The sequence below is a fragment of the Falco cherrug genome, chromosome 2 (genome assembly GCF_023634085.1).
Source record: "Falco cherrug isolate bFalChe1 chromosome 2, bFalChe1.pri, whole genome shotgun sequence".
NCBI classification, from domain to species: Eukaryota; Metazoa; Chordata; class Aves; order Falconiformes; family Falconidae; genus Falco; species Falco cherrug.
In genome coordinates this window covers 56773822-56796255 of record NC_073698.1, presented here as the reverse complement: position 1 = coordinate 56796255, position 22434 = coordinate 56773822, and the positions used below count along the sequence as shown (strand labels likewise).

The window sequence follows — 22434 nt, the reverse complement described above, 5'->3', positions numbered from 1 at the left end:
CAACCGTCCGTTCTTCTCTCCCACCTTCGTCTTTTCTTCCATTTTGTCCTGATGGTAAAACCTCCTTTGCCTCACTCTGTTCCATCAGGTTATCTCCTGCTCAACATTTGATCTCCTACATAACTAACAACCAAAAAAATCAATAGCTACAGACTCAAGAGGAAAAGGCTATGGAAAGGAAATAAAAATAATAATAAAAATGATCAAACATATTGAGGCATAGTATTTCTCTGCCATACATTGCATTGGTATGCTATAATGTCTCCTAGAATACGAGCAAGATCCACACTGTGGATGCCTGCATGGATGCGCATGGAGCTCCTGACTAAACTCAAACACAAGAAGGGAAGCACACAGAAGGGGGAAGCAGGGACTGATGGCCCCAGAGGAACAGGAACACAGCCTAAGCATGCAGGGATGGGCTGAGGGGAGCCAAAGACCACCTGGAGTTGCATCTGGTAAGGGATGTGAAGGACAACAGTAAGGACTTCTCCAAGTGTATTGGCAACAGAAGGAAGACTAGGGATCATGTGGGTCTGCTGCTGAATGGGGCCAGAGATCTGATGACACAGGACATGGAGAAGGCTGAGGTACTGAACATCTTCTCCACTTCAGTCATTACTGGTAAGACTGGCCTTCAGGCCAGTGGGAGACCAGTGAGAAAATCTGAAGTGAAGATTTACCCTTGGAGGAGGATCAAGCTAGGGTATGTTTAAACAAACTGGATGCACACAGACCCACAGGACCTGACAGGATGCACTGATGGGTGCTGAGGAAGCTGGCCAACGTCACTGCAAGGCCACTCTTAACTACCTTTGAAAGGTCCCTAAGACTGCAAGAAAGTAAATGACACCCCTATGTTCAAAATGGCAGGAAAGAAGGTCTGAGGAATGACAGGCTGGTCAACCTCACCTCAGTCCCTGGGAAAGCAATTGAGCAAATCCTCCTGAAAACCATCTCCAAACACAAAAGCCAAGAAGGTGATCAGGAGTTATCAGCATAGACTTATGAAGGGGAAATTGTGCTTAACCAATCTGACAGCCTTGCATGATGAGACTGGCTTAGTGGGTGAGAGGTGAGCAATGGATGTTGTTTCTCTTGACTTCAGAAAGGTTTTCAACACTGTCTCCCATTTCATACTCACAGACAAACTTACTTAGCATGGGCTAAATGGACAACAGTGAGATGGACTCAAAATTGGCTCAACTGCCAGGCTCAAAGGGTTGTGATCAGCAACACAAAGTCCAGCTGGAGGCCAGTGGTGTAAAACTTGGAGGAGTGGTTGACACACAAGATAGACATGCTTCCACTCAGAGGGACCTGGAAAAGCTGGAGAAACGGGCACAGAGGAACCTCACTAAGTTCAACAAAGAGAACTACCAAGCCCTGCACCTGGGAAGGGACAAGCACAGGCACTGGTACATGCTGGGGGCCACCAATGCTTGGCAGAAAAGGCCTTCAGTGCCCTGGTGGACACCAAGCTGAACATGAGCCAGCAATGTGCCCTCGTAGCAAAGGCAGCCAACAGCGTCCTGGACTGCATCAGGAAGAGCCTCACTGGCAGGTTGAGGGACGTGATCCTTCCCTTCTACTCAGTACTGGTGAGGCTGCATATGGAGCACTATGTCCAGGTCTGCGCGCTCCAGTACAAGACAGACATGGACATTCTAGAAAACAGCCCCATAAAGGGCCCCAAAGACGATTAAGGGACTGGAGACCATCTTGTATGAGGAAAGGCTGAGAGAACTGGGACTGTTCAGCCCGCAGAAGATGCAGGGGGATCTCACCAGTGTATATAAACACCTGATAGAGGACTAAAGATGGAGTCAGACTCTTCTCAGCAGGTCCTACTGACAGGACAAGAAGCAATGGGAACAAATGTAAATACAAGAAAATCCATTTAAATGTAAAAATTCTTACAATGTTTTTATTGTAAGCATGATTTAACCATGGAGCAGGTTGTCAAGAGAAGTTGTGGAGTCTCCATCCTTGGGAGACTGTCAAAATCCAATTAGGCACGTCCTGTGAATTTTCTCCAGCTCATGCTGCTTGAGCTGGAGGATTGGACTAGGTGATCTCTAGAGATCCCTTCCAACACCAACTATGAATTCACATTTTAATTTAGGCTGTACATTTTTCAGTGACTATTTATGCTCTCTAATGCACCATATGAATATTTGGAGCTCCCCAAGTACCATGACAGATGACACTGTCTTCTAATGCACTTCACAGTTAAGCTATACAGAGTCTACAGCCTCCTTCACAGTCCCCTTTCGTTTTACTTCAAATGATGAGGTCACCTAAGATACTGCGGTAAAAATTCCTAACCTTCAGGGTACAGAAATACAGACAAAGCATTTTCTGCAAAGGTTCCAGACTGCAGGATTCATTGACCTTCAGTGGTTTCACAAGCTTTGCCTACAGTGCTCTAACCCTATCCACAATGCTCACCTATATGAGCACCCTCTGGACCACAGCAATGCAGCCAGCTCCCCCAGGAAGGAAAACCTCTCAGACACAATTTCTGTCTGGGAGCAACCTCAAGCTACACAACCTACACATAAGCACTTGTATTTCAGCCTTACTTTCGCTCTCTAGATCCAATTGAGTATTCTTAGTCATTCTTGGGGGGCCTTGCAGGCATATGGTTTTTCTACCACTTTTTTGTTGTTATTGCCATTCCAGTGATTTTTCATTCACTCTATCTGATTGTTTCAAATCTATAAACAAAAAATAGCTGGATTGTAAAGAAGCTTTTCTGTCTGGTTGTCTAAATAAGCCTTTAAAATATTCTGTACGTATTTTTCTGCAAAAAGTTACTGAATTACAGGTCCCTGCCTTCTCCTGTGACATTAGAGTGCCAACATTTCAATTCTGTGCTTCATCTTGCTTTGGGGCTAATGTGAGTCCAATTACGGCTTATTTAAAATCACAGGATATATATCCAACTATTACTGAAGCACAAAAACATTAATCCCCTCATCTCTCTCCTTTCTTCTTTAGTACACTGCCTAGAAATATTACATTCTCTAAATAGACAATAAATATGGCACAATAGAAGCTAATTAGAATAAGAAAACCAATCTCCTTTGCTTTAATTTCCAGATGGTATAAAAATTCTGCCAGCACAGGAAAGTTTAACTAAAAATCATCCAATTCAAAACAGAGACTGGGGATACTACAAGAGAAAGAATATTAAAACTTAAGAAATGTTCTTCTGTTTGGCGGTTTACTTTCTTGCATAACTTACCCTTTGTCCCTCATAAAAGTCTGGTCTTTGCTAATTTGCTAAATACAATAGCTTGGGGTAGTTATACACTGTACTGTATTGTGTTTCTGGTAGGCTTTTTAACCAGAGAATAACTGTATTGTCTGTAACTATTGTATGCACTGCCCACAAGTCCACAAACCACATCTGCTTAATTATTCGTCCACTGCCAGCAATGAGGACAATGATTCTTTGATTTGCTGCCAGAAATTTTGTCTCCCAAGTCAGATCCTGCATGCTCGATTTATTTAACTTTATCAATACCACTCTATTTAAATGTATCAACTTCCGTGGTAGCAACCGTAAGAGAGATCCAATATTGGTAAATGAATAGGCTGACTTGTCTAAACAGTTTTAAGTAAGAGCTCAAAATATGTGAGAATAGAAAGCCCTCAATCTCTTCTGACTATAGTTACTATGCTTTTTCTTAATGATTCCCATCTTAATTTACTATTTTCAGACCCCACCATTCAAGTAACTTGCCCATGACAGTGGGAGAGGCAAGAGAAGTCTCTAGGCATGAGATTCATCTAACCAAAGTTCAAAAAGATACAGTTGATACTCTTTAGTCAGCAGGGACAGATGTGTGTCCACAGAGAGCAGTTCCTTCTCATTCTCTGACAGACACTAATGGTAGATCAGATGAATGTGCTGGTTTTTCTCTACTACCTATAAAGCGAGACCAAGGTGGCTAGACTAGGCTCAGGTATCTGTCTGGCATCTAAGGTGGAGGGAGTTGAGTCTTAATGCAGGTTTCTTTTCTACTGCCAATCTCCGAGGCAAAAGCTCTCTCTTTGCTTTTCTTCCTTTTCTTCCAAATTTCCACATGTGTAACTATCGTCAAAGAGCTAAAACCCCCTATGTGCTCCGGTTTTCAAGCTTAGCTTATCATTTTTGTTTCTGTTTGGAAATATTACAGGCAAATTTAACATATAATCAAGGCAGAGAACAGAAGTGGTATAGAGCGTCATTTGCTTCACTGTCTTGGATAGAAATACAGCATCAAAATAAGGGCATAAAGAAAAAAAGTGCTTCCTCCCATCAAGCAATAGTAATAATTTCAAAAATTCTTATATTTTAAAAAAAAAAAAGAGGCAAAAGAGAAAAGAAAGTATAAGCAAACAGCATTAAGTTGAAGCAAAATAGGCATCAAAGAGCTTCTGTCAAAAAACAGGCAGCCATATATGCCAGCACTTACCATCACAGTCGCAGCTGCCGCAGCTGCCTGGGCTGCCACCGCAGCCTGGTTGGCTTGGTGTTGCGCCGCTTTGATTTTGGCCTGCAAATGTGCAGGAGGGTGAAAATACTTGCATTTCTCCCTCATGCATCGACCTTTTATGTAATCCATACACACGGTTACGGTGTTGTCGTTTGTGTCAATCATTGTGCTGTCTGCTGGATGCGCAAAGCGGCAATCAGTCTCTCCACGCGCACAGTTTCCCCGCTGGAACTCCCTGCACACCTACGTGCAAAACAACACGCGTTGCAGGGGAAGAGTTTGGCGCAACGCGAAAGGGCAGGGAGAGCCCCATGCCCCAAAAAGACAGACCTGCCCCCTTCCCTGGTTAGTTCAAGTTTTTCAGGGAATTCAATTTAATAAATGCTTCATCTTCTTCTTGGAAAGGGAAAATGCATCTGTTTTACCCTTGATGTACTTGGCTTCTCAGGTAGCTCTGTGGTACGGCAGCTACATGAACTTGACATGCAACAGAAGCGTTCCCAAATGCCTTTCCTCTTCCCTGTCTAGAAAACACCTGGGAAGGATACTTACTGAAGTAACTGCCCCTGCAAAATTAGCTGGGAATCACAAGACATTCAATCCCTTTCTGGCTACAGTTTATATTCTTGCAGGTCCACTGGTAGGGAAGGAGTTCCTCTTGCTGAGACCTAGGGAGGGTATGCAGCAGATGCACTCTATTTTTTTATGGGGTCTACAAACAAAATTGAGAGCCTCCATAAAAAATCATTTTCAAAAACGGACAGAATGAACACACTGATTTTCCTAAGGAGAAACACGCTCTAGCCACTAGTGTTTAGCCTTTTGGGAAAGGACATTCATTTCTGCAAGACCCATTTGGCCATCTCATGTACTTGGATCACAGATTCCTCTGAGCCCGGCCATGTGGAGATCCACCAGCACCAGGGAGGCTCTGCACACAGCTGGAGGCTTGCCCCTTCAGCCTGCTGTGGGGTTTGTAACATTCGACATATCGATTTGTACCTCTAGGCTGAAGGGCTATACCATTCCTCTAATATCAATCCATAAGGCTACGGATTTGTGGGTTTGCTACCACCAGATCCTTAATATCAATGCATAAAAACAGGGATAGAATTAATACTGCCGTAAAAAAGTGCTTGTTTGATATTTCATCCAGGCATACCTTTACAGGCATGTATACTTGAGGTATTTCAGAGGAGATGAACTTTACCAATGATGAAAATTCATGCTGATGCCTGTGTATTAAATTCGAGCGCATGCACCACCTTAAAAGTAACAGTGTTTAATTACCACTGTCTGTAAGTGTAGAAATCCTGCCCAGTTTTTACTTGTAGCAACTAAATTTAAGTATCGTTTCTAAAACAATGGAATTTTTCCCCTGCAGGATCTTTCACACAGCCTAACTGAGGATGCATTTCTAGTCATGGCAGTGTTTACAATACCTCCAGTTTATCAGTCCTGAGGAGTTTCTGGGTAGCAGTTGAACCGGGGACTGAAACCGGTGGACTTCCAGGAACAATGACAGGCGGCGTGGGTAGGATCTCAGTTGGGACTAAGCCAACTCCTGGTGTTACTGGCGTTAGGTAAGGAGCAAAGCTAATAGCCGTGTTCGTTCCTATTGTGGGACCCACTGGAAATGTGGGCTGCAAAAGGAAAACACAGACACAGATGAAAAAAACCATCCCCTTAATCAAGAGCTCACTAGTTGTCTTTTGCATGTTCTTTCTGGCACCGATTCATTTTCTTAATGAAAAAATTTCAAACAGCTGGAAAAACACATGGCATACTCTCTTCTTTTAATCACGTAACACATTCCAGCAGCATATGAAGAACTGCCTTTGTAGCTCTATTATTGGAAAAGAGGCTGCCGATGCAAAGGAAGTCGTACTTTGAACCTGAATCTCTATGGAGGTCTAGCTTACATCGCAGGCTTATTTACACATCTAAAAGTAGAAATAACATACACTTTATTGCTTTTTCTCAATACCTGTTTTCCTTGGGAACACAGGCTATTTTTCAAAGTAACAGATTTCATAGGTGAAGTGCTATTAACTATATTAAAGCCATATTTCTAATAAGAGTATACATAATGAGTTCTTTGGCATGTACCTTCCATCTGTTTGCATGCTGTATTTTGCCACCTCCTCCAATTATATGTTACTATGGCTCTCACATTGAAAAAGCTCACCTTTGCAGATGTTTGTGTGCTCAGCTGCCACCAGTGGCGAGCAGAATAAATATTATAATCTCAGCCGGACACAATATTTAGAAAGGGATTACTCAGGCTTAGCTAGAGTTCATCTGACGAAAAAATCTGATTGGAAGGAATGATACGGTCTAAAAATCTGTTTCATGCCTTCCTACAGCGAATCAGTGAAGTCATGACCAGAAGAAAGAGCACTTGTGTGATGCTAAAACGCAGCCCTACCAAGGCAGAATGGTGGGTTTGTTACCACCAGTTCCATGGGGGGTGGAGGCAGAACATCACCACAGTCAGACCACGGCGAGACCTGCAAAGTGCTTTAGTTCTGCAAAACTGACATTTACCCCAGAGAGTGAAGCTATAATTATAAATGAGGAAAAACTATGCAGAATACAGGACACAGATCAGCTTTGTCAGAAATTAAGTTCCCAAATAAGTCAGCAGCTAGAAATGAACCGCACAACAGCAGAACACTAAGGAATGACAAAGGACACTAAGGAACAAAGGAGGAATGTCTTTCTCCTCAACATGGCCCGCACGGCCTCTGCTGGAGAAAGGAAGCCAGCCACGCACAGTAGGTAGAAAACACACAAGAGAGCACAGGAGCAGAGGTTTATTTCTGTTTGGTTCTGGTTTTGATATTTTTTTGTCTTTGGAATGAACTACTAAATTATAAATGAACTTGACTTAGTACCAAGAAGATGCTTTGAGCAGCAGATCAGTTAGGATACCCAACTGTATGGAAATGGCATCTACCTGCCCTAGAGAGTTGAAAGTGAATAATGCTCTGGTTTTATCAGAGATCAAAACTGCTTGACATCAAACAGCCCAGTTTATATGTCAAGTGCAAACCAAATTCTTAAGAGCATAATAATGAACATTTATATGAAACAAGAGTTCAACTATGTTGAGGACAATATGTGTTATGTAAAATACAAATAACAGCTTTGTATCAGACATAATTTTAAAAATAAATCCACATGTCAAGTGACTTCTATGGAATTTTCTTTCATTTTTTAATGAGTGGTCAAGGCTGAGTCATCTTAATCTGGCAACTTATGCGAGACAGAGAAATAAAACCCGGCGCACTTATCACAGCCATCAGTACAGATTGCATTACGTCAATAAAACTGTAAAGTTCAAATGATGAAATGGGTTAGTAGAAAAAGGTATAATTTTGCCACTTCAGTGTTTCTCATAATACTACGAGGTAGAATCTACTACTTCATCAGAACTTCTTCTGTTTAAAACTCAAGCAGTAAAAACCCAGGAAATAGCAGAACACATTATGCCAGTATACCAAGATACATTTTGATGACCATGTACCAGAAATTCAGGGACTTCTGACACCCAAATTTTGTTCATGCCTCCCACCTTACAGCAGATGTTTCTCACATTTGAAAAAGGCTTCTGGGATGAGCTTCCTGTGACCAAATACAGACGTCTTGCTCTGAGAGGCTTACACTTGGCTCCTGTGATAGCCCGTGGAAAGACAAAGGCACTTAAAAAACCAGATCATCTAATCCAAATGCAGGCATCTGAAGCAAGCCGAGTGAATAGTAATTAGAAGTGCCTATGTCTTTTGATAAACTATAAACGGACCTTGGAAGCCCAACTCAGAAGTTGATGCCAACACTCCAGATGCCTCAAGTTAGAGAAAGAAATCCTACTCCAGTGGGATGCCTAACACTAGGCATTCAGATTGAGAAAGCATCATTAGCAGCCATGTGTGAAAAGTTTAATTCTGATTATTTGCCTAACGAAGCTTTGGAAGTCTGGTACAATGAGGAGCTCAACTGCAAGGGCAGCCCAGAGCAACTGATCATTTTAATGTGTATCCAAAGACGCTGCTCATGCATGTAAGACTCTGGTTTTATGTCACCTTCTGGATTTGAAGTGTTCCGGGCACTATACACATTACCTTAAGATAAAATGTCAAGTTTGTAAAGTGCATGCACCAGCAATTCTGTCTTATCCTGGGACACTTCAGATCTCAAGAGAGTAAGAAAAGCCAGAATGACATTAACCTTTGTTCCTGGTACTGGGATTAAATACTATTTAAAGTCATTCAAACTCATAGACTCCTGAGAAACTTTGCATTCCTACTCAAACAGCTTACTAGCTGCTGCTGCTGCTGCTGCTGCTGCTGCTGCTGCTGCTAATAATAATAATAATAATAATAATAAATAAAAATTCCCCTCCAGAAGGATTATTGGCAACACCCTCATAAATCTAGACTAAACCTGACATGAACTCAATGAAGGGGAAAAAAAAAAAACAAAAAAGAGAGGGAGCAAATGCAAATTATTGTGGGATAAAAAAAATATATCAAATCCACAGCAACACTCCATTATATCTTCTAATGCAGATATAAATGACCATATCTCTAGCATCTCGGCAATTCCTTAAGTCAACAGATGGGGACTATTTTTATTGATAGTAGTTTAGAGAACTTCTGTGGGTCAGTATAGTCTTCAACTTTACTTACCATTAACACCATCAGAGAAATATACTTACCACTGGCTGTAGTGGTGTCCCTGGAAACATGAACTGCATTTGCTGGGCAAGCATTGCTGCTGCAGTTTTTTGTTGGATTAAGTTGTTCCTGCCATTGATTTCCAGTTGAGTTTTTAAGTGTGTTGGTGGGTGAAGGTACTTGCAGTTCTCCCTTGTACAGCGACCCTGGAAAAAGAAGTCACACTAATTGGTCTGCTGCTTTTGATGATAGTTTAATGCCTTCAAGCAAAATATTACACCATAAACTAAGCAAGAACTAATGAAATACAGGGTGTTTCCTGGGAACTATGTAGCAGGCTTGGGAGGAGCTGATGGCCTTAAGCTCTGCCTCAGCCCACTACCTCTGATTGATCACTAAGGCTATTAGCCATGAAAAACAAGAGAAAGACTTTGAAACAGCATTTTCATTGTTAAGTACTGATCACTGCCCTACAATTAATACTCTATTATCCTGACCGCCTGAACTGCCTCTCATGGTATCCTGGCTAGAGTATCTGGTGTTACCATAACATAAATATCTTTTATAAATTACTTTACATTATGAATAACAAATTTAAGCCTTCTTTAAGAGAAATTAAGCTTTTAAGTACATTGTATTAAAAAATAATTGTGTGCTCATCACCGTAAGGATCTAAAGTGACCACTCTCTGCTCATGTTCTCTTGTATGTTCACCCTTATTCCAGTTCACTGCCTTCCAGCCTCCTGTTTTTATTACATCAGCACAACTTTGAACTATTTCCATTCAAGTATAAAAGAACAGAAGTCAAGCTGGCACTTTTGCAACCTAAATTTAGAAGTGGCGCATGGAGCTAAATCTGAAGGCACACAGCAAAAGGAGACCTCCTGATCAACCTGAAAGCAGGAATTTTTAAACAGTTACGAGACAATAAAAACAAGGGTGGGCAGTCACCTCTGAGATGGCTTGTGTTGGAGGAGACGGACATGGAGCACACCTCTACAAGCAGTGCATGCTGACCAAAATGTAAGTAGAGCAGCATATTATGTGCTGATATGTTTTCCCCCAGAAAGAGAAATCGTGGAGTGCACTGGCAGGTTATGCAGCTATGGGGCAGAAACTGCTGAGATCTGAAGCTCCTCCATGACACAGCTCACAAACAGTCATAAAATTTTAAGAGTTGTGGCCAGAAGACCTAGAGCATTACTCCAACTGCGCTTGACACACTCAACTTGTAGAAGGTAAGTTTCCAAATTGAGATGTTTTTAAAAACCACCTTTTAAACTTTCTGTGCACTGGTATAAGGGCTTTACAATTTGTAGCCACGCAGGAATATCCTCCTATCGTCAAGAAAACATTAAGATCCCTATACAAGCACATCACACAGTCCACATGTGCACCGACTCTCTGTATGCATACACACACACGCTCTGCTACAAAACCTTCAGTACGCTTCGAGTGTCCCAGAGTAAACAGTGTTAATGTTATATACTGCTTACTCAGACACCAAAACACCTCTGATTTTGCCTGTAATCTGCTGTAAGGATGTAGCAACTACCTACACAGGAGTGACAAACCTGTTCAGGAAGGTTCTCATGCACCAAGGCCCACTGGAATGCCACCAGCCATTTCCACACAATCAAACTACTGAGAACAGACCCTTCCTGAACTGCGCCTGGCCACTGCTCTGGAGTATGCTGAATGGCAGAGGCCAGAAGAATTAAAAAAAAAAATAAAAATTTGAGAAAAGACACAGTCTTGGCACTCAGGAACACTTCTTGGTGCTGTTTTAATCTGCTAGTATAGATGCAGCCATTGTCAGGACATCATGCCTTCCTTCTGACTTCTGTTGTGTGAGTCACTAATCCTGTCTGGTTTAATGAAGTACACAAAAGGAAAACTACTCCGTCAGCTGGCATGAACAGAACCAGAAATAGTCACAATTTGATGGACGCAGAAGGCGGCTGGCTCTTCCATTTGGGGGGAGCAAGGCTGTCGCCTTCATAACCTTAAGCTGGTGCATGCTCAGTGCAGGCAATGAGCATGTACGCTTTTGTGTCGGCTGATGAGGCCAACCGATTAAGACATTTTTAACTGGGATCTATTTAACCCTAACCAACTTTGTATATGAATGGTTCATACATCAAATCTGAAAATTAGAACAGCAAAATCAAATCAAACTCCTCTACCTCATGGAAATACCTACCTATGGAAACGAAAGTGCTCCTCAAATAAAGATTGAGAGCAACTCTCAACCACAGTGTCTTCTGAAGTACCTTAAGTCTGAAGAGTGCCTTCAGACAGCCCTCCACTTTTATCTCTGAAAGCACACGGCTACTATATACCATCACTTCAAGCTCTGCAAAGCAACCCACAGTGCACAAAAGATTGGTTATTTCAGAAAACTTTCCAAAATAATCCAACCATACAAAAATGTACTGTCCTCTCTAAACTTATGCATGTATGTGCCTCATTTACTAGTTTTTTGAGCTCCTGGTTACCAAAGAACGTACTATAAGAGAGCTGTGTGGCCCCGTCATGCTACTATAGAAAGCGCTGTAAACAGATCAAGCCTTGTTGAAATTAAATGACCCAAAATAAACCGCAGTGGAATGAGCACTGAAAATAGTGAGCAGATTAATCCAGCCCTAGCTACCAAAATTAAATAAATTCTGAGACCAGCTTTCTGGACCTACAACAGTTGTGGGAAAACACCTATAAGCACTTTTCATTCCCTTTTTAACATATGCTCCATGTCCCTGTGAACTCCTGATGAGATTAGTTTCAGAGAGGAACAGGGCTGACTCCCAAATACCAATCATTGCAATAACAAAAATTCAAACTTGTAGTGTCCATCTTAGTCAAATGGGATCCTGGATTTTTTTGTTTATTAGAAAGGCAAATATTAAGTCCAACTGAGATGACAGCACATATGAACCAAGCAGCAAAGCAGTCAGCTGTACACAACATGCAGGGTTATTCAACATGTTGGTTGGGTCAACATCTACAATAAGAGTCCACTTTGGATTCTTGCAAAAAACTACTAGGCTAGCAAGGTCACCTTGTAACAAATACCGAGACAAAACTGAGTGCTTTAAATTTAGGGTGCATCAGTATCAAGCCTCTGGAGTGAGGCTTGGTTCATCACTGCTTGTAAAACCACAGCAGCTCAGGAACTGCTCCACAGACACTCAGTCCCCTGGTGCACGGCAGCACAAATTCCATCAGCAGGATGAGGCAGGCAACAGGGAAAATAATTGCTTCATACAACTTTTAACCTGCTCCCACATATGAGTCAGAGTCCTGAAACTGAGGGCGCAGACAGATTGGTTTGAAACTCGTTCCCTAGAAACTCCTGTCATCCATGAAGCGAAGGTTATCAACAAGCACATCGTAAGTTGTTGTGCACTTCCCATGCGAGTTCACCTGAAAATACCACTTTCAATGAGCTGTCTCCTTATCTGCAATGGGTAGTAACAACAAACAGATTATCACACTAAATTCCCAGCACTCTGCGACTCCCCTCATCCTACAAGGATGGTACCTGCCTCTGACCTTTCATTTCCCTGCCTTTGTCCTCTAGAACTAGCCTAGCCTAATGCATAGGGCCACATTTGAGGAGGGTAATAGAAAGTTTTAGCAGAAAAACTACTTTTCTGCCGCTGATTATCCAGACTGGGAACAAGCTGTGGCTTGCATTGAGGGTGCGCCACAGGCTTCAATTCAGTATAGAAGTGAGAGAGGGCAAGAGCGCACCAAGGAGCTGGGGACTCAAAGGACTCCAGTGCCCATCACCCAGGCACTGTAGTAAGAGGCTCCACTTCTGCAGGGGCAATGGTCTTCGGAGCTGCTACCTGGCTGGCTTAATATCAAAACCACGTTCTTGAACAAGCCATGACACATTCCTGTCTTTATTTTTTGATTATTATTATTTTAAATGAATAATCTCCCTATTAAGAACAACAAGTAGTTTGCTTAAAATCAATGGCACAAGACAGCCCACAGACTGTATTAAAAAGCTAAGCATGTGCTAAGAATTATAATTTTAAAACAAACAAAACAAGGTGAGTGCAGAAGTAACAGCCCATAACTTTGCATATTAAAATACTAAGAACCCACTTCCTGTCTAGAAGTTGTATGGCCACATCGTGTCTTGAATATTTTATAAATCCACAGCTTTCTTCAGTTTTTTACTTTTTCTTTAGCAGCAACAAAAATAATAATTCATCCAGGCCCAGGCTGGGAATTGCTTATGCATAATAAATTAGTTCGGTTTTACTTACTAAAATTACCTTTATCTTTCATAAAAATAAGATTTTTGAATAAAATAAAATTTTAAAAAAAGCAAAAAAATGTTTCTTTTATCTCTTGAGCCAAGAATCAACTAATGCATCCACAACCATTTTGCTCAGGTACTGCATTCTGCTTTTAAGACAGGGTTCAATACATATTCTTAGCATGCTTATCATTGATGTCCCATTCATAAATGTAACACCCCCAACCTGTACAGTCAATACCGAACTGCTGTAAGACACTTTTCTGCAGCACAACATGGTGGGGGTTTTTTGGCAAAAGGAAAAGCTAACTCGGGTTGGAAAGGACATCGAGACGTCCCCAGTTCAACCTGCTCAGAGCAGGGTCAGTCCTGGGCCAGACCAGGTTGCTCCAGCCAGGTCTTGGAAACCTCCATGGGTGGAGCCTGCACAACCTTTCCATGCAATCTCATCTACTGCTTAGCTGTCCTCACAATGAAGATGATTTGCCTTATATTCAGCCTGAACCTGTCTAGTTTTGACTTACTCCAGCTGCCTCGCGTCCTCCCGATGTGCACAGCTGCGAGGAGCTGGGCTGCACCTATGGACAACCTCCTTGTCTTTGAAGGCTGCTCTTACAGGAGAAGCATCACCATGCAACGTCGTCATGTTTTCTTCTGTTAGTGTGCCTGTCTCAGGTTTGAACCCTAAGGGATATGTGTTAGGCTTTCTAAACCATACCAGCTAAATTAAGACTCCCTCTACACCTTACCTCATACTTTGGGATGACGGCAGCCATGGTTACCTGCCATCTTATCAAAGCACCACTGTTATCAATCATCAAACCAATCCAATTATTTATATTTTCCTTAAGTAGTTGAAATGGGGAAATTCCAGCCTGAAGCCAAGTGTACAAATCCAAAGTTAACTGAGGCAACTCACTGATGCTGTTAGTGGGAAATAACAGAGCGTGCCTCCCCCATTACTGCACAGTCTAACATCTGGCACGGGGCACCCCATCACCCTTAAAAGACAGGTTATCCCACGAGGAGCAGAAACAAGGAGGCCTGCTTCCTTGCAAACATCAGTCTCTTGCCCCCAACCTTGCTCCACCCACCCACCTCTGTTCTCCCCAAACGCCCACCTCCCTCCTTCCTTCTCCCGCAGAACACCCTCCCACCCCTCCTAACTACAGACAAGGAAACAACTCACACGATAAATATAACCTGCTCAAGCTGTGCGTGCCCTGAAGGGCCAGCCAAAATGTGCATGTGGCTGGCAGGCCATGCTCGGGAACAGCTCATGCACGCTCTAGCCTTTTCCTTAACGGGGCAGTAATGTGGATCTCTGTCTTCTACCCAGACACTAATTTTTGCATAACCACTAAGAACTTTACAGTATGTCTTTGAGCTGCCTGCTTCCGGCGACTTTGCCTGAAATTGGCCAGGGTGTTCAAAAGTTATTAGGGTGTGAGGATGATGCTGGCAAAAACACAGATAGTGCAATTATGCAAAACCTGTTTCCTTAAGAAAACAAACTAAAGGTAACAAATGCTGATGAAATTCCATGATCTCTCAGGACTAAATATGGAGTCTTATGGGGGAAGAAAAGAAAAAAGGACATGACTTCCAAGACATGGATGGTTTTAGAAGGCATGTGAGCAACCGGTTCTACAAGGGCAAAAAGATTTTCTGGTTTCCATAGACACTCTGAGGTCCAAATATCTCCTGGAGTTTAGATACACCAAAAAAATATTTAAAAAAAAAAGTAATAATCACCTGATGCCACAACCACCTCTCCTACTGGAAGAAAAAAAACCCCAAACCGTACAATTTTCTGTGTCGTGCAGCTTCAGCAAACTTGTACATGCCTGTAAAGGTCAGGTCACATTTTAATAAACTAATGCACTTGCAACTGTGGGCATGCTGGTGAGCTAGACATCATCTGCTTGGTATTGATATTACATACCTGAAGATATTACATACTGTTCAAACTTTGACAGAGCAAGAGGCCACTGTCTGGGGCAGTGGCAGCACACAGCAAGAACAGCCACAGAGACAGCAGTGCCAGCAGCTGCAGAGGTACCTAAGCCATAAACACTCCTCTGGAAGACTTTCTGACAAAGAGTACAAACTGTTTCATCTCCTTTGGGATTCCTCCTAGGCAGCCCCTCAGCAAATTCTGGTTGGGAACGTGTGTGGCCTCAATCAATCAATTTAACAATTTCACCATTGCATAATCAGGAACTTCTCAATTCCAATAATCCCAGGCTCCCTGGGGCTAAAAATAGTCCCAGTCAATAGGAGGGCAGGGTGTTTTGAGATACTCAAGCTCCTGCTCCTGTCTATAGACAGCCACACTAACTCTACCACCCCAAAACATTCAGTTCAGGTATTATTTTTCAAATGCAGAAATACCAAAAAGAAAAAAAAAAAAGAAAACCCACACAAAACAACTAAAGAAAACACTGACTATGTATTCATATGCAGAGGGATGATTCCTCTTGTTCTACAGGCCTTGCATTTATGCATTTCCCTATATATTTTAGTACATGAGAGCTCAATAACCAACGGCACTTTCAACACTCAAGAAAAACCACTAGACTTCAGTTTGGACTGAGTTTACAACTATTTTCCATCTAGCATCACAATGTGGGAATTCAGTGTTCCTATGCAGGTCTATCTGCTTCCCAACTTCTCTCAGAAAGTAAAAAACCAGATAACACATTTTCATTAAAGTATTCCCTTTGCACTTGCTGTGAATATGTACCATCTCACAGAATCTGTAGGGCTACACATGCCCACAGAGTTAAGCATATGTGGAAGGACTTAGGGGATTTAGTTAAGTTTTAAGAATGACTAGTCATAGATTTTTAAAAATGTAACTTAGCATTTTACTTCTTCCTTAAGGTATAAAAAAAATCTTCAAACCTTTTAAATTTTGCATAATTTCACATCTAGAGTATGTTGACTTGCAAATATGCATGCTTATGAAAACATGATTCTTTTAGCCTAAGTAGAAACATATCTAATTTCATAGAAAGAAATGGAGATCAGAATAAGATCCCTTATCTTGAAAATGAGACATACTTGAACTATTTAAGAAAAAGAAAAATAATGTCAAAAGGACGAAACTGTCCTAGTAACAGAAACACTAAGCTTTTAATGGAGAGTTCAAATTCCTCAGACTTCACTTGGTGCCATACACCTGACCAGCACAAAGACCTAGATGAAAAAAAGTATTTCAAAAAAACACAAGCATCTCTTATATTGCACTTGAAATATTTCAGCTGTTGGATTGTTGGATCTATTTTCCTGTAAAAAAAAACACCAAAAAACCCAACAAACCAGAAAACAAATAAAACCAACAAAAACAAACTTGGAAACTGCTGATAAATTAATTCTGTACTTCTAAAGCCACCTTGCAAGTCCACCCACTGAAGTTGGTGAGTGTGCATACATATTTATATGCACCTACACACTTCTGTTTCTAGAAAAAGTGGAAAGCAAATTCACTTTCTTACTTTAAAGTAGGAAAGGAAGAGAAGGCAAAAAATTCTCAGGTGACTTCAGCTTGCTTCAGTTTCCAACAAGCCAAGAAAACCCATTAGCTGCTCTTCTGAAAATTTCAATTATTTGTAAGAAACTGAAAGCTGGTAAAATAAAAATGATCATTTTATTCATAAAGATAGAGAACAAGAACTGTCTGTAACCGACAGAAAAAATAGAAAAATACTGAAGAAAAATGGAAGTCTTACAAAAAAATGGAATGTCCAAATGATGTAAGAGTCTTAACACTAAAGACTTAACAGGAGATATTCATTTAAATGGAAAAAGACAAAACGTTCTGCTGAAGAGCACATTTGCAATGCACAAAGAGCTTTGAGTCTCTCAAGATGATCTTTCAAACAAATGTTGAGAAGGATGGCTATAGAGAATGGTTTAATAATTTGCCTTGCAATATCAAGGGAAGTACACTCAACAGTAAATTGCTCAGAAGAGAGAGAACTCAAGCAGATTTTTGCAGACACCAAAAAATAAGACACTTATGAAACTGTAAGCCATTTGACAAACATCCTTGAGATTACTCTAACAAATAAGACGAAGAAAATTCAAAGAAACAAACAACAGTTTAAACTAACACCAATTTATTTTATTTCTGTGTTTACTGCCTTGAAAATAATTTGAGAATAATAAGGAAATAAAGATTATTTCTTCCCCAATTACGCAGCTCCTTTTCTTTTTCTTTTCCCATTTCCCCCCCTCACTGGCTCTCAAATCTAAACCAGTTATTTTTATCTAAGTTTCATGTTTGGCTACCAGCGTCAATCAGTACATCACAAGCAACTGTGGACAACCCCTGAAATAAATCTCTAACGCACACAGGCAACTTTCATGGAACGAGAGGCAGCCAACGCATAGTACAGGGGAAGACCCTTATGGAACGAACATAAAGCAAGCAGAATGAAGCATGACCTCATTTAGTTAAAATTCCTCAGACGTCTGATTTCTATTACATGGGTGGTGAGACCCTTCACAGGATGCGAAGTCACCTTGTACAGGGCTCTAAAAAACACACAGCTCCTCCCGTGGAAGGACCAGGTGCAGCCTGCCATGCAACTCCAAACAGGCTGCAGTAGCAGAGCAGTGATTTATGCCCTCCAACTCTGCCCATTCAGAGAAATCAACGTATCCACAGATAGAACATTATAGAACATTATAGAACAAGTGTCTAAAATCTCTATGGAGTCTCATGATACTCAGCATTGCACACAGTTAACTGATGGCTGGGCAGCTTTAATGTACCTACCCATCACAACGATCAAGTGTTTCCATGGAAGACAGAAGACTGCTGTGTAAATTGCAAATGGGGCCACAGGGTAACTGCAGGTGACATGGATTTTTTGCTGGTAAACAACATACTCCACCATTAAGTTTTAACTAGACTGAACTGTAAAAGAAGAAGAAAAGAGCTTGGAAAGAGGCAATTTTCTTCAACTTTTCTCAGTATCTCAAGAGCGGACAAAAACAGCCATTCCAGAAGTAATGCCAGTAAAGAAAGGTAAGTTGATTGACTGCAGGTCAGCTGGCAAGAGAAAAGGCAACAGCAGTGTAGCAGAAGAACAGAAGACCAAGCAAGAAGATGGCCATGGCATGGTGCAACTTCCTGATGTACCTCTTCTTTACTCACCTCCTTTACAATTCCCATAAAAGCCTTCAAGCAGATGTATGCTGACTTTAATGTGCAACCTTGCTCATATGAACAGGACCGAGATTAAACTCCCTTGGTATGGAAACATCATTTTGCAGTGAAAAGGTAGGCAAAGATAACTGCAGAACAGACAGTCAAGCCCTGAGACACCCTACTGCTCTCTCGGTGGCCTATGAAGGAAAGCCACCACGTCTAAGCACATAGACTACACCCTCCAGCATCCATACCACATGTCTAACCAGGTTAGAAAAGAGCGAGCAAGTAATGAACACAGGTCTTCGCTGCTGCGATGGCTGTGAGCCTAGATGGTGAGCAGCCCAGCAAGGACAAGGCAACGGGCTGGTACGCTGGCAACGGTTCCCTCAACAATGCAGCAGGAATCTTAATGTGCCTCAGGAAAAGCCATAAAATCAGTTATATGGCACCAAAAAGGAGCAGGAGACACGCCTTGGCAGTGAGGAGGCTGGCTGATCGGATCAGAAGCAAACAGCAGACTGCTGTAAAACTGAATTAGCTTTCTACAGCGAGTCACCTGCCCAAGGTGACTTGAGAAGATGGTTCATTTGAGAGTTGCGAATCAAAGATTTGGAAAAGGCCTGTTATTTGGAAGAGTCCCACCGTGTGGAAAAGGCCATCAGTATGATGTAGCAAGTCCCTCAGGTACCAAGGGACCTCACTGGTGTTCCATAGAGAAAGGTGGATCTAATGTACCAGGAGCAAGTGACTGCCTTGGCCACCAGCATGGCACAAACCTCAGCTCTCAAGCTGGATGCCCAGCAGCCATGAACTGCTACGGGGATGACCTGTTCTGCTGCTGGCAAGCCCCTCTGCCACTTCTGGCAGGGATGCTTTCACCCTGGCCAGGCCACCCCACACCTGTGTGTGCGCCAAACAATGCACCAGGACTCCCAGTCCAGCTCGGGCTCACTGGCCCTCTTCCCTGTTGGGGATTCCACACTTTCTTGGCCAATCACTTTAGAAACAAATGGAAAAAGCAATGGTCGAGTTAAAGACAGAAATTGCCGAGAACGCTGCATGTAATTGCAGAGGTGAAAAGTACACTATCTTGTCCCTCTGCAGAGGAGGAGTGTTTACCCGCCCTGAGTGGCAGTGCTGGAACTGCAGCTACGTTATTAATAAATCATTGGCTTTGCTCCCTGGATGAGCTAGCAAGGGCTGGAGTCTGACACCAGCTCACCCACTGGAAAGTTGCTGAAAATGCACAGAAACTTCTTGGTTGTGTTAGAAGCTCCATGCATTTGGAACTGCATTAAAAAGCAGAAATTAAAAACTCCTAAAGATGAAAATACATTTGTATTTCCAAAGAAGAATCACATGTAAAATCCCCCATACTATCTATAACCACATGAGAAATGGCAAACAAATTATCAAGATGAAAAGACACCATACCACTACGGGACCACCCACAGAGAGCAACCAAGTATGCCCGACATAAAAAGAAAAAGGCCAGCAGGCACCTTTCCTTGTCTTTTCCATACCCAGTTCAAGCTCCTCCTCTTCTGGGAATTGGTTTCTTAACATCAGTGGTATGTTTCAGTTTTATCTTTTCTTGCAATCCAACACACCTCGGATTTCCCTCTTCAGGGAACTGGAAAACCGGGCAGTGAGACCCCTGCCCTGAAGCAGCAGGACATGAGAGTTTTCAGTGAGAAATACCCAGAGAATCACAAACCACATCAGCTTAAAAAAAAAAAAAAAAGAGAGAGGGGAAAAGGGTGGCAAGAGGTCCAGAAATTCAAGCAAGAGGAAATAGTGAAGCCCTGTCATCCCAGTAACGCCACAAAACTATTTTCTTTTTTGCTGAAGGGCTGCCTGTCCCCCTCCACCCTGTATTAGGAAGCTTCCAGAAGATCTAGCAAAAACAGCAAGAAGTATAAGGTAGTTATCTTTATCTCAAATGGTAGCTTACAGGATTAGGCAGCTAAGTCGTGGTTATGAGAAAAGATAAGACACATTAGGATGTCTTTATTACCTTCCTTGAATGTTATATTCATCTAAGTACTAGAATATGTGATTGTGGTCTTGAGAGTGCTTATACCTTTTCAGTACTGTGTTGAAGGAGCAGATAATTATTCTCTTCCTTAAGACAGATTCAGCACCAACTAAATAAAATTCTAGGTTAATCTCAAATTAAAATACTGCCTCTAGGTTTTCCAAGGCATATCCATGACTTTCAGGGGAATGCACACACTGGACTCCCTCCCATTTATTATACAGCAATGACACTGCTAGTGTATTCCGATGTCCATGGTTCTGTCTTCAGTGTCAAGAGTAAATGCGGTGATGTCAACCTCAATTACGTGACCACATCTACTATTTTACAGAGCCTTCTTTTCCCAGACAGCGAACAGGCAGTCAAATGGTCTTTCTTTTAACCCTGGCAGTCAGTGGGTAGCAGTACTCCAACGTGTGTTCATCCGTCTTCTGGCCTGAATGCAAGATAGTTACTTGCTTTTGGGCCTGCCCATAGGGCTGGCTCTATAGGATCACATTAGGAATGGCTCTCAGAATTATTGATGATTTCTCACCCTATTTGTGATATTAGACAGCATTACTCCCACTCTGCACAGAATAAACAAAGACTAAATATGGTTAAAGAGCTGTGAGTTCCTGCAGATGTGTGCTGCAGATAGATCTCTGCCCTCCCTCCACTTTCCCACTGCATCCGCCTGGCACATGTAGGTGCTCCACTAGACTCCTACTGCTCTTGGGCTTGGCGAGTCCAACCACCTAACGGCTTGCGGTGAAGATGCCAGTTTCAGGGATTCGCTCGCTGGTCTCCAGGGGAGCAGTGAACGCCTGACCAGGAGGCCACCTCCTGCCAGCTCTGCCGCTGCTCGCCTCACTTGCTGCACCGGCACCCTTTGGATGGAGACCTGACCCCCTCCACGCGCCACCCCCCTCTCCAGAAAGCTGTCTGCGACACACACCCACTGAGGCAGAGGAAAATAGAAGGCTGGAAGACAGCATACACTAATGCTAGCTGGACAGCACCTCTCCAGGACGTTTTCCTCAGCTCCCGGTTCCCACCCAGTTCATCTGGGCTAACTCCCACCTAGTCTCAGATCTCCCCTTCCTCTGCCTTTCCCCACCTTCTGCACTGCCTCTTCCCAGCTCCGGGCCCCAGCACCTGACGTGAGATGGAGCAGACACAGACAGCGCTGTGCTCAGTCCTCAGTCTGAAGCCAGCTCGGTGCACACGGAGCCTGTCTGGTCTGCACGCCAGCCTGCACACAGCCCCTGCCAAGCGTGCAGAGATGGCAAGTTTTCATGCTTACAAAATGACCAAATTTGGGTGAAATTTCAGAAAAACAGCCTAAGGCAAATTACTGATACCGGAGCAATCCTTCAGCTGCTAGATCTTGAGGTTCAGTTGTAAACAATGAGAAATAAAGTTCATTACTGAACCAGTGTTAAGAAACACTTAAGAAGGAAAACCAAGGTATTTACGTCTCAGTTGTTTCTCAAAGATGGTTGAAGTGTTTCGCTGAAACTTTAAATAAACACTCTGAGTCAGTCACTCATCTGTTTCAGCCCAGATAATTGCATTTTGACAGACTTACAAACCACAGAAAAGGATATTATTTGGAAAGTGGTAGGCAAGATTAAACCCAGGTGATGATGGCACACTGTTGGCAATAAAACACTCATGCATGCTTCACGAACACACCCGACCAAAGGCTAATGATCACAGGAACTCCAAGCACTTAGGGAGAAATAAAATATATAAACACAATGACAGTAAACAAATAATTCACTAACATCTTAAAAATTAAATCTGCTGG

The 22434-nt window shown here is 42.3% G+C and overlaps 1 protein-coding gene across 13 annotated transcripts in view; it reads right to left on the bottom strand.

The window, feature by feature from the left end:
- MBNL2 (muscleblind like splicing regulator 2) overlaps positions 1–22434 on the bottom strand; it is a 113537-nt gene that overhangs the window by 26423 nt on the left and 64680 nt on the right. For 11 of the 13 annotated variants that reach the window (XM_055701453.1, XM_055701455.1, XM_055701454.1 and 8 more), the window contains 3 exons: positions 9208–9372; positions 5930–6130; positions 4467–4730 (listed from right to left, as the gene is read on the bottom strand). In XM_055701453.1, the coding sequence (XP_055557428.1) occupies positions 4467–4730; positions 5930–6130; positions 9208–9372 (630 nt within the window). The remainder of the gene's footprint in view (positions 1–4466; positions 4731–5929; positions 6131–9207; positions 9373–22434) is intronic. The other 2 variants (XM_055701461.1, XM_055701462.1) reach the window with 1 other exon arrangement.